Source organism: Ictidomys tridecemlineatus, chromosome 4, assembly GCF_052094955.1.
Source record: "Ictidomys tridecemlineatus isolate mIctTri1 chromosome 4, mIctTri1.hap1, whole genome shotgun sequence".
Taxonomy (NCBI): Eukaryota; Metazoa; Chordata; class Mammalia; order Rodentia; family Sciuridae; genus Ictidomys; species Ictidomys tridecemlineatus.
Window position 1 is genome coordinate 157,019,429 of NC_135480.1, and position 12,773 is coordinate 157,032,201.

General features: G+C 37.4%; 1 protein-coding gene across 4 annotated transcripts in view; it reads right to left on the reverse strand.

The window, feature by feature from the left end:
* The window catches only part of Frem1 (FRAS1 related extracellular matrix 1), a 161,746-nt gene that overhangs the window by 68,482 nt on the left and 80,491 nt on the right, over nt 1-12,773 (reverse strand). For all 4 annotated transcript variants that reach the window (XM_078047648.1, XM_078047647.1, XM_040285828.2 and 1 more), the window contains exons 14-16: nt 11,652-11,860; nt 9,427-9,520; nt 5,869-6,121 (exon numbers count right to left, since the gene is read on the reverse strand). In XM_078047648.1, the coding sequence (XP_077903774.1) occupies nt 5,869-6,121; nt 9,427-9,520; nt 11,652-11,860 (556 nt within the window). The remainder of the gene's footprint in view (nt 1-5,868; nt 6,122-9,426; nt 9,521-11,651; nt 11,861-12,773) is intronic.

The following is a 12,773-nucleotide window of genomic DNA, read 5'->3' on the forward strand; positions in this document are numbered from 1 at the left end:
ATGGTTGAAACCTGACTTTTTAAAAATTACAGGATACCAAGATGGAATCTACTCACACCTCCTCTGTCAGCATTGAACGGCAAGGAAAGGAACTTATGAGAATAAGTGTAAAAATGTAAAGCCCAATTTTATCACTATAAAATGAAGTACTGTCATGAAAATAATGTGAAAATGCTTGTCCATCTGTTGCCTCGGGGAAATTCCTGCCAGCCATCAATCACCATATGGAGGGGCAACCCAGGGCAAACCAGGGTCTGACAGTTCACAAATGAACAAGGGAGAGGCACGAAGCTGACTAGTGATGGTTTTATTCCTCCAGCATAATTCTTCAGGGGTTAGGAAGACCAGCCTCAGGCAAAGGCAGAACACACCCTCCTCCCCTTGGTAATTGCCCTTCCTTTTATTCCAACCACCTTGAATTTATAACCATCAGCCACACAGCAGTTATGAGAATCAGAGGACACTGGATAGGTGAAAGTCAACAACACTGCAAATTTTGATCATTTCCTTCAATGTTTTCTTCTTTTTATATACTGGCCAAGATGTTTTTAAAAAGTAGCAACAGTGCCTTGAAAAAAAGTAGCATTTACTTTCACCTTCTTCCTATTACTTGTTAGATCTTACTCTCTACAATCCAAAGTGGCCTCAACTTGAGCCTTGAGAGATAGAAGGAAGAAAAAGCCAGGGCTAGATAGCTTATCTGGAAGAGGATAATCTCCTCCGAGTTGCTAATGAACAGCATGGAGCCAGAGTGCTTGCTCTCCAGGGGGCAGAAAAGCTCTTGGTAATTCTCACCTTTAAAAAGCAATTAATGCTGGGAGCATCCATGAGACTAGGGCACAAAAGAAATGTCATATCTTCTCACCATTCACACTACCCAAATTGGCAGAGTCCTGTGCATGGGATTATTTTCCCAGTTTAAAGAAAAAAAAAATGACACGAAAAACCTACAGATGATATCATTAAGCAACCAGATGATTAAAGCATGAAAAATTGGAAAAAACAGAGTTGAGTTCTGAGAGTTAGAAATGATCAGTCTTCAACTCTGGGAGTGACAACAGTAAGAGGCCTCTCACCTGTTTATAATGATTAAAAAAAAAAAAAGCAGATTGTCCTAAAAACATTGATTCATCAGTTATTTAGTCAATAAATATCTATTTAAGGACCACTGTGGGATGATTTGTATACTGGATACCCCATCAGAAAAAAAGGTGGACATATCACAACTATCAAAGGTATTTTAAAAGAATGTGAAATGTCAAAAGACCCATTATGTGTTGGACACAGTCTAAAGGTAGAGAAGTAAACAGTGTGATCAAGATTTCATAGATTTATGCATTAGTTTGAGTCACACCAAATTGATGCAATTAAATAATTTCTTATCTATGAAGTGGCAATTTCGTATACAGTAGGCCTTCTTTATACACACCTTCCAAATCCATGAATTCAATCAATTGCAGGTCAAAGATACTTAGAAAAATATTGCATTGGGACTGAATATATAGATATTTTTCTTGTCATTATTCCCTAAACAATATGGTATAACAACTATTTACATAGCATTAGTATTTTAAGGAATCTAGAGATGATTTAAAGTATATGAGAGGATTGTATAGGTTATGGGGCACACAGTAGGCCATTTGATAAGGAACTTGAGCATCCAGGGACCTTCTCTCTATGGGGGTCCTGAAACTAACCCCCTGAGATAGATAGTGACAATTGTGTATCAGCCCTGTAATATGCAAGATGCTGAAAAAAAATGAGAGTTTTGCCTGACAATGGCCTGGGCCAAGGCATGTATGCCAGTAGAAAAAAATCTTTCGGCCCCTATCTCTCACCATGGACAAAACTCAACTCAATGTGGATCAAGGATCTAGGAATTAAACCAGAGACACTGCGCCTAATAGAAGAAAAAGTAGGCCCAAATCTCCACCATGTCGGATTAGGCCTTGACTTCCTTAATAAGACTCCTATAGCACAGGAATCAAAATCAAGAATCAATAAATGGGATGGATTCAAACCAAAAAGCTTCTTCTCAGCAAACGAAACAATCAAAGAGGTGAACAGAGAGCCTACATTTTGGGAGCAAATTTTTACCACATGCACATCAGATAGAGCACTTGAATCTAGGATACATAAAGAACTCAAAAATCTTAACACCAAAAAAAAAAAAATCAATAAATGGGCCAAGGAATTGAACAGATACTTCACAGAAGATGAGATATAATCAATCAACATATATATATATATATATATATATATATATATATATATATATATATATTCAACATCTCTAGCAATTGGAGAAATGCAAATCAAAACTACTCTTAAGATTTCATCTCACTCCAAACAGAATGACAGCTATTAAGAATACAAACAACAATAAGTGTTGGGAAAAAGGCACACTCATACATTGCTGGTGGGATGCAAATTGGTGCAGCCAGTATGGAAAGCAGTATGGAGATTCCTTGGAAAACTGGGAATAGAACCACCATTTAACCCAGCTATCCCACTCCTCGGTTTATCCCCAAAGGACTTACAAACAGCATACTACAGGGACACAGCCACATTAATGTTTATAGCAGCACAATTCACAATAGCTAAACTGTGGGACCAACTTAGAGGCCCTTCAGTAGATGAATGGATAATGAAAATGTGGTATATGTACACAATGAAATACTATTCAGCATTAAAAAAGAATAAAATCATGGCATTTGCAGGTAAATAGATGGAGTTGGAGAATATAATGCTAAGTGAAGTTAGCCAATCCCAAAAAAACAAATGCCGAATGTTTTCTCTGATATAAGGAGGCTGATTCCTAATGGGGTTGGTGGGGAGCATGGAAGGATTAGACGAACTCTAGATAGAGCAAGGGGGAGGAAGGGAAAGGGAGGGGGGCACAGGGGGAGGAAAGACAGTGGAATGAGATGGACATCATTACCCTAAGTACATGTATGAAGACATGAATGGTGTGACTCTATGTACAACCAGAGATATGAAAAACTATGCTCAATATGTGTACTATGAATTGTAATGCATTCTGCTATCATATATAACAAATTAGAATTTAAAAAATTTAAGAAAAAAAAAAAAGTCTTTCAGGATGGCATCACTGGCTTGTTCTGTGTGTTAAAGGGTAAGTAAAAGCCTGTCAAGCAGATAAGGCAAGGAACTGGGAGGTAGGAGAGAAGAACAGAAGAATGTTTACAAAAAAAAAAAAAAAAAAAGGCAAACATAGCACATTTCAGTAACTGCCATTTCTCTATGATAGAAGCATAGGATATATCTATAGCAATAGCTAGAAAAGTAGGCTGAGCATTGAATCACTAAAAAGGCTACAGTATAGATGGGAAAACTCTTTACCTTGGAATGAATATAGGCCAAGGACATGATTTACACTTAAAATGTCAATCATAGTGTTATTATATTAGCATTATGTAAAAGAAAATTTTTGAATGACCCCGTTTTTAACATTAGGAAATTAATTTTGTACTTTTATAGTAAAATACTATTCAATTACTAAAACATTTATAATAACAATATCATTTAATAGATATTGGGATAAACATTTTAGATGATAATCTAAATGAAAAAAGTAACTAATAAAAGTGCATATATATCATAATTGTAACTAAGTGAAAAGTAACATCTAAAAAATTAAATACTGTAATACTTTAATGTTAACAGTGATATCTTTGAGAGGTATAATACAGTGTTATTTGAAACTTCATTACACTTTTCAATTCTTTTTGAGTTTTCTGCAATGAGCAAGCATTATTTTTATAATTACAGAAAGCAAATAAATAATGCTAGTAAAATTATTCATGGGTAGTTTTATAATCAACATATAGAAGCAATAGTGGAGTCAAGCAATTCACTTCAGATACTAACCAGACTGGGATTCTTTCCATTGATTCTGTCACAGTGTTAAGTAACTACCTATTGAATAAACGAGTGAATATTACAATATCAAATTGTCCTTTGACTCTAGTATTTCTCTTAATGTTATAACAAAAGAAAATCTTTTTAAACTAATTTAACCCAATATCTTTCTAGGTCTCATTAGCTAATAATTCTTTGCATGGCCATTACACTAGAAGAGATTTGGACACTTGAATACCCGCTGGTTAGCCCTTGGAATGAGATAGTGGAAGAAAATGTAACTCATGTCACCCTAATTCATCTGTACTTTATGATCCTGCCAAAAGTGTTGAAATTATAACAAACAACCACCACTAATCTTTGAATCCCTGTCCTGCAAGGTGATTTGAGATCTACTGAGGAAACATATAAGAAGTATGTAGTTGTGAACTCTTAAGAGATATCAAGCAAGTGCAAAATATGCTCCCCGAGCAAGGAAATAACCAGTGAAACCTTTCCTAAGTCTCCATGCAGATAAGAGGGAGACACCATTTAAAGAAAAAAGCTGTTTGGCAGCATGAAAAAAATGTCCCATGTTCATTAATTATCCTTGAGATAACTGGTATCCTGATAAATTGCTATTTTCCAAGATACATATGAAAACATATTATTTCAAAGTGTTTTCTACCATTTCCAAATTAATCCTTAGCAATCTCAATATTTCTCCTTGAGCCCTCTCTCCACCTCACTAATTGAATTTTCTCTATGTCATTTCAAATAAGAAAATTACTTGAATTCTGGAAGCTCTTACAGCCTATACTACTCAGCTGGCCTTATACACCCAATTATACTTCCACCATGGAATTTTCAGTTAAAAGAGGCATATCGATGAGTAAACAGGAAATTGAAATAGTGTGCAATTAACTCCAGTAAGAGGAAATATATGGTATTATTACTGAGGAAATGCCCCTAACCCAGACCTCAGAAGAGTACAGGGGAGATGATGTCATGATGGGCAGATTTGTCATTCTGTCATCTGAAAGGATTTTGTCTGCCTGCTTGAGTGAATCATCCTGCATGGCAGGATCTGGATTTACACTCCATTGGAACCCCATGGGGCTTGGTGATGTCATTGCAGATATCAGATGATGAATCAATATTTTCTTTAGTTGAACAGTTTATATGAGGAATAAGTGTCACCCAGGAAACAACATAATGTGATGCCAGAAATGTAAGCACAGTGCCTATAAACAAGCACTTCCTGAAGATTTAAACTGTGTTAAGGTTAAAAGGTACTGTGGGCAAGTCCCACAAAGTGTAAGAGATCATCTTTGCTTCTTAGAAACTCAAAAAGCTGACTAGTTACTTCTTAGGAGTTAGCTGGTCATCAGTAAACTTTTAAAATTCATCATATCATTAACTTAGAAAGTTTACTTCAAGAATTTCTATTATGATTTATGGATCCATAAGCTGAAGTGACCAATTTAAGTCCTTAAATTGACCCAAAAGTAGGTGTATGTGGTAGCATCAAGAACAGCAGCAAGCTGGGCGCCGTGGCACATGCCTACAATCTCAATGGCTCAGGAGGCTGAGACAGGTGGATCACGAGTTCAAAGCCAGTTGCAGCAACTTAGTGAGGTCCTAAGCAACTCAGCAAGATTCTGTCTCAAAATAAAATATAAAAAGGAGCTAGGAATGTGGCTCAGTGATTAAGTACCACTGGGTTAAATTCTTGGTACCAAAAAAAAAAAAAAAGAACAGTGGCAAGTGACACCTGATTTTTCTCAACCCTTCAAAATTAACTATAATACTGAGATCAGAAACACTCCTAAATATTGGTAACTGTAATTGAGAAGCGTGGTGCAGGCTGCAGCTGCATCTTTTACTCTATTTTTTTTTAATTGAAGCTAGCATGAAGACTGTTAGATTATCAGAGCCACAGCAATAAGTGGAATAAGGCTCTCATATGGCTTGTGTTTCCTCACTAGTCACAATGCCGTCACTTACCTGTGTGTCTGTATGTCACAGCCCCTGAGATAATATCTCCCTGAGAGAACTGGTCTACTTGAACACCAGCCTTCCACACCACCCCATGCTGAGGTTCTCGGGCAATCAGAACCATCAGTTTCAAGTCATCACTGTCCATATCAGTAGCAAAAATGTGTTCAGGGGTGATGACCACCTCTCCACCCTCGGAGCAATGCATCATGGGGATGAGGTCAGGCTTCAGGATCGGTGGCTCATCATTTATAGGGAACACCTGAGCAGGGGAAAAAAACAAAAACAAAAAAACCACATGCTTTCAAGAAAAAGAAAGAAATGACAAATTGCCCAACTGGCAACTCCTAGCTCAAAGTCACAGTGACAGGGATTTTCGATCTTCCAGACACATGAAACAGTAGCCATGGAATTTGGCCAAGCAGCCTGTTTTTAACTTCCCCCTACGTACCATCTTTCAAGGAATACTCCACATGAGAGGCATTTTAGGGAGAAATGCAAGAAATACGTTTATGGTTTGGGACTCAAAACTCTATCTTCTTCTAAACAGACAAAACATAAATGTGATATACAACATTCTTCATCAAAGCCTCTATCCTTCCTTCTTTGTCAAAGTCACACATATTCCTGAGGGATTCTGGTCCTTGTGGTGTGATGCTGGTACATTCACAGTGCCCAGGTTATTTTTATTTTGCATTATCTGGTGATTACAAAGCTTCTCTCCACCCTCAATTTCCTGCCACCCATGAAGTTGGGTTCACAATAAGCCACAGCTGCATTTCAAATGGTTTGCATTACATGTGAAACTCCATTAGCCAGGTTTCAACTTGAAAAAAAAAAAAAATGCTTTCCTCTCACTCAAGAAAACAAAGCTCCAAGATGAAAGGAAGGAGAAACAACATGGGATCACACTGGCTCTCTGCCTTTGAAAAGACCACATTGAAATTTTAAAAGAAGGGTCTTTTAAAGGGAACAAAGAGCACTTCTCCTTGGAATTCATAGCCACAACCTGGGGTGGGCTGCAAGGTTTATCTTGTCAGGTTGGCCCATGAGTCTGCTCAACTTTACATTTCCTCCCTCGGCACTGTGGCCAAAGGGGTCTGTTTTAAATGTCCATTTCAAGCTGCTGCCTTGTTGGGACCTTCATTGGCTTCCCAGTGCTCCTCCTGGGAGTCACTGGCTCATCCATGCTCTGGGATGTGCTGGCCACCTCCCTCCCTTTTCACCCCAGCACACCTTCCTCGCCATCTCGGGGCCTGCGCAGCATCTCCTGCATCTGCCCAGCATGCCCTATCCCTAACTCTTCGCTAATTCCTGCTTTATGTTCCGTGTGAATCCCCCAGGGAAGCCCTCCTTGACTTGGGCTCATTTAGGAGCTTCTATTACTTAGTTCCCCTACTTATTTATAGAACACATACAAAAATCAATTCATTATTTTGGGTGATGATCTGTTTAAAGCCTGTCTTTACCCCTGGTCTGTAACCTTTAAAAGAATAGGGTCCCTGTTTGTCTGCCTTGGTCATTGTATTTCAAGTATAGAAGATCCAGCATAAAAGAAGGCACTTACAAAACATTGGCTAAATAAATGAATATAACTTTGTATCTAAACCCTGAGAACCCTGCTATTTAAACAGGCTAACATCTGTAAACAAATACACATGAAATATATGAAATTATCAACACTTTCCTTTATGGGTAGCGGCATGGATTGATAGAACCCCTAACTTAGTTATTTAATAAAAGATTTTTTTAAAAGCATACAATATTCTCTATTTTTCTGTTGTCTTATTAAGGAAAAAGTTTCTTTTTTCAAGCTTTCTGTGCAAATTCAGTAAGATCTCTATTATTGTTCTTGACTCTGTCTAGGGAATTTCACCAATTAATTCAAATGGATAATAAAATTTAAAGGAGAAACAATTAAGAATATTCCTGGGACTGGGGTTGTGGCTCAGTGGTAGAGTGCTTGCCTGGCATGTGTAAGGCATTGGGTTCAATTCTTAGCACCCCATATAAATAAATAATATATTAAAAAATGTGTGAGGCCCTGTATTTAAAAAAAAAAAAGAATATCCCTTTCTGGTAAAATCACAAACACAAACATTTTGTCCCTGGCTTTCAAAGACCATGCCCTTTTATTTTAAAAGTATAAATAAATATATTCTTTTCTCAAATTTCTCTGCCTATTACCAGTAATAAGAAAGTCATGAATGAAAGATAGGGTTGAGGCCTTTCCTTTGAAATTTACTTTTCAGGATAAACAAAAGCAAAATTTTAGAAGAGATTTCTCCGCACATAAAAATCTGCCAACAAAGAAAATATTTTTTTGAAGTGAAATAATGTACAGCTTTTCATCAAGACCTCCAAGGCTATTAAGAGGACAAAGTGGAGGAGCATGAGGAAGATGATCCACACTGTGCCTGGCACAAAATGGTACTCGGACCTGCTGGCATTAGTCCCCTGGAAAGGTAGAAGTATGGCATGGCAAGAAGGAAGAACACTGGCCTAGCTACTGGAGTGTGGAGATGCCAGACCACATTATACTGTCAGGCACATGACTTTGGGCAGGTTGTCTAAACTTTCTTGGGCCTTAGTGTCCTTATCTATAAAATGGGAATAATTGCTTCCCTATCTGCTTCATAAAACAATACACATGTGAACATTCATTCTTTCTTAATAACAATTACAAAATATCTTATAAACACATTGTTACCACTAATAATGAGTGTGTATCACAAAAATCTGGACAATATTTAAACCAAAAGAGACAGAATTTAGCACAATGAGAATAATTAATGGCTCTTCAGGGAATGTGGCAAGTTTTTCTGCAGACCTTTCTTGGTCACTAGTTATAAATAACCACAAATCTTATGATTTGTGCTCAGGAACTTGGGTAACCACTCAAAAGAGAAATTCCAGAGTCCTCGGAAGTCCTTTGGGTATATGAACATATTTTTCTTTGTTTGTTAAAAGGTAGAAGAAACATGGCCTCAAACAGACCTTCTACCAAGGCTACATGGTGCAGAAATTCACAAAAGAACACCACAAACCTACACACATGGCTTCTTCCATAGGCCAGGAACCCCCAGAGATGCCAGCCTAACCTGCTGAGCTGCTAAATAAACATTTCTGAGTGTTAGTGTCAAAATCATTGTAAATAATTTATATATGGAACCCCTTACTTTGTGGGGGATTCTTACTGGGGATTGGACTCAGGGGTGCTCTATCACTAAGCTATATCCCAACTTTTTAAAAAATTTGAGACAAGGTCTCATTAAGTTGCCTAGGCTGCCCTTGAACTTACAATCCTCCAGTTTGAGCCTCCAGAGTAGCTATTACTTTTTAAATTAAGTATCTGTGTTTTAGGTCAGAATGTTTCTACTCTAAATGGATTGGGGAGAAATTAGTATGTTCAACCCATCAGTATAACCATGTGCCTGGCTCAAGATATACAAAGACATAAGGAGGCATCCTCTTGCTCTGGGATTTAAGTTATATTAGGGACTCAGGGAGATTTTCAAAATAGACATTTTATTTTTATATGACTCAGGGAAGAAACATTCTACCCACCTCAACGTGTAAAACAAATTCTGCTGAATTTGTGCCATCTGTGACCTCCAAACGTATGTCATCCTGAAGAACCTCAGATCCATCATGCTGATACCTATGAGGATAATATTTGTAACTAGTCTCTCAAGAACACTGTTAGACTAAATTGAGATGCATGATACAAGAGCTCTTCTTGTGTCATGTGTTCATTAAATACATAAGTAAGAAAAAACCAGCATAATCATGAAGTCACATATTTAACCATTCAAGTACCCGTCAACATAAAATTGCTCCACCTAAAAAAAAAAATTAAAAAAAATTGCTCCACCTTAGGAAAATCTGTTATATGCATTGATAATTTATATTCATCCCCAAATCAAAAAGTGGTCCTTCAGTTGCCACTGTGACAACAGAAACCATTTGTTGTAGCTCTGCCTACTTGCAGAATGCACTGGTTGGGGCCAGAGAGAGACCCTGAGAATGAGCTTAGACAGGGAAAAGTGGGACACTATGTGGAACTGGTGACTCCTTCCCCACTTTCAAGGCTAATCTTTCTGCCAGTGTTCAGGATCTACTAGGCTCTTCTCTAAAACCCTGATCCCTGAGTTCTGTATTGCCTCCCTCCATTCTCTCTCTTCCATTTACAAGCTTTCCTCCTCCCAACCCATAAAGAATTTCAACTCTCTCCCAGATTTAAAAATACCTTTCCCTGGTCTAGGCTTGGCCTTATATTCCTTTAAGACTCCGCCAAAATCTTGAAGGACTAATTTTGCTCCTTAGAATTCTTGGCTATTCTTGGCTTTCCATACACTCCCCAGCCTACTGTGGGGATGCCCAGTAAATTCTAAATAGCTGTTGGATTTATTTGAGCCAATTTTTTAACATATTAATGATCTGTTTGAGATACTAGGGAATGGAAATAAGTCCTAAGAATTTAAAATTAAAATTGCATTAAAATTAGCATAGTATATAGAACCTATATGATATTCATCTATGGAAAAAAAATAGGGCTGTACCTTACTCAGAACTAGTTTCACCAATAGGGTGATATGAATTCAGGTGGGAGAAGGTCCTCATCCCTACTACTTTCCTTCCACACACTACCTTCTATGGTTTATTTTGCCATGCTCCCTGCTATTTTTATCAAAAATATATTTACAAGTGATCATATACTAATAGTATATTATTATGCTAAAACTTCCCAAAGGGTCAAGTGAACCCAAGAGCACACATCCTAAGTCAAGCCTGTGGAGTAAAGAAGTTCTTTGAAAACCTGCCTCCTTCACATACCAGCTCAGTGACCTTGAACAAACTCCTTAACCTCTTTGTACTTAGTTCTTCAACTATGAGAACAGAACTATCCACTTTGTCAGGTTTTATTACTATGAAGATTAAATAAATAAATAAAACATTGATTGCAAATCTCTAGCAGAGTACTTGACCTAATCGACTTTCTAGTCAAAGTACGAAGCTAAGTTTTTGATGTCTAATACTTCCTCCTATATGTTATCAAAAGGGCTAAAGTTTCCACTTATAACTGGTGTTTAGAAGTGAGAAATCAGTCTGTCCATCTAGCCATTGTTTTTAAGTAGTTTATGTTGTTTTCCAGAAAAGATGTTTTTCTACAGTGTGTAGAAAAGTTTCTTGCAGAACTGCATTACGTAGAAGAAATGAAAGACTTAAGGTGAGGATACTATAGGACCATGAAGTAGGGCTTTCTCTATCCCTGGCTCTCAGCGACCCGAGTTCTACTCCATGGCCTACTTACCCAGACTACTCCACTTGTTCACCTGCAAATCCCTGCCCTAGTAGAATGGACTAAAGATTACACTAAAGACATGGATCAACAGAACTCTGTCCCAGAGTGTCTAGGGTATGAAATTGGCTCCTAGAGCTGAGTTCAATTATGTAGATTAGTCCCACAGATGATTTCAGTCTCTGTTCATCTAGTTTCTATGGCCTCTTGTGACATGTGCAGTTGTAGCAAAATTAATATTCATGGTAATTAATTTTTGTTGTTCACATAGCCATAAAGTCATCCCCACTGGTACAGTAAGCCAGAGGGAAAGAAACTATCTGGAGGAAAATGAAAAATTTGTCACTTCTAATTTTTAACTATTGAAATTAGTAAGTGGCATATTGGTATTCCTGAAAGAATTTGATGCATTTCTTTTTTTTCTTGCTCTGTCTCACAACTGATCCAGATGGAGAGCTAAGTTATATAAAGAACACATTACATTTCTAACCTAACTTTTAAGGTACGAAGGTCTCCCCAAGAAAATGTGTCCCCAGCATCTAGAGGAAATCCATTCAACTCCAGCCTTCCATGCAGAGGCAGACCCTGCAGGGCAATGTAGATATTGTCCAACATGGTATCCACATCAGAAACCAGAATGTGCTCTGTGCTGATGATGCACTGGCCTCCCTCAGCCACTCTCAGAGGGGTGGTGGATACCTAGAAAGAAGGAAGAAACATTCAAAGCCTTATTCCATGAGGTACCCCTGCAGACAGAACTCATTGGATTACCATGAAACTTCCAGTATCATCTTCATATGTCTACTAAATTTTCAGGAGTATGGTTCAGGGACAAATTCATAACTGGAGTTTGGGGATGAAAAATATATTTAACTATAAATGTTCCCAATTCCAAGTGTTGATGTACACAAAGAAGCAAGACAGATCTATAAACCTGAAAGTATCTACATTTTATTTATCCCAGAGCCTGTATCATAGAATCAGCAAATTGTTGACTATATAGAGTTCTGACTTAGTGAAATAATAACTTTCATCCTGACCATTTAAATCATTGTTTGACACATATCCATCTCAGTCTATAACATAAACAAAACCTGTGCTAAATTCTCCTGAAGAAAAGAATCCATCTCCTTTTTGCACCCTAAAACTTCTTAAAGACTTGTGAAACATATTGAAGCTTCTTTTGTGTTATTTTGAAATTAAAATTGGAAATCTAAGATTCCATGGAAAATAGATTCATTTAAACATTAGACTTAAATATCAAAGCCACAAATATAACTTTAAATAAGGGAAAAACCCAAGGCTCAACTGACTAATAATTCATTTGTAAGTAAAAAAAAAAATCAAGTTAGAATGGCTTAGAATATTTTATCACCACACTGGGAGAGGGCAAGAAGTGTCCTATGATCAAATCAGTCTAGAAAACACAGACAATATCCTCACCCTGGAGGTTTATAAGGCACATGTGCATGTTCAAAGCTTTGACACTTAGGGTAGGAAAACCTGTTAACTTTGCTTAACCTAATTTTTTTTTCAAATTAGTAATACCACCCAAAAGCAAGAGCAAGAAGATGAATTTGAGATGTGAAATCATGGGCTCTAAGGTCCCTCT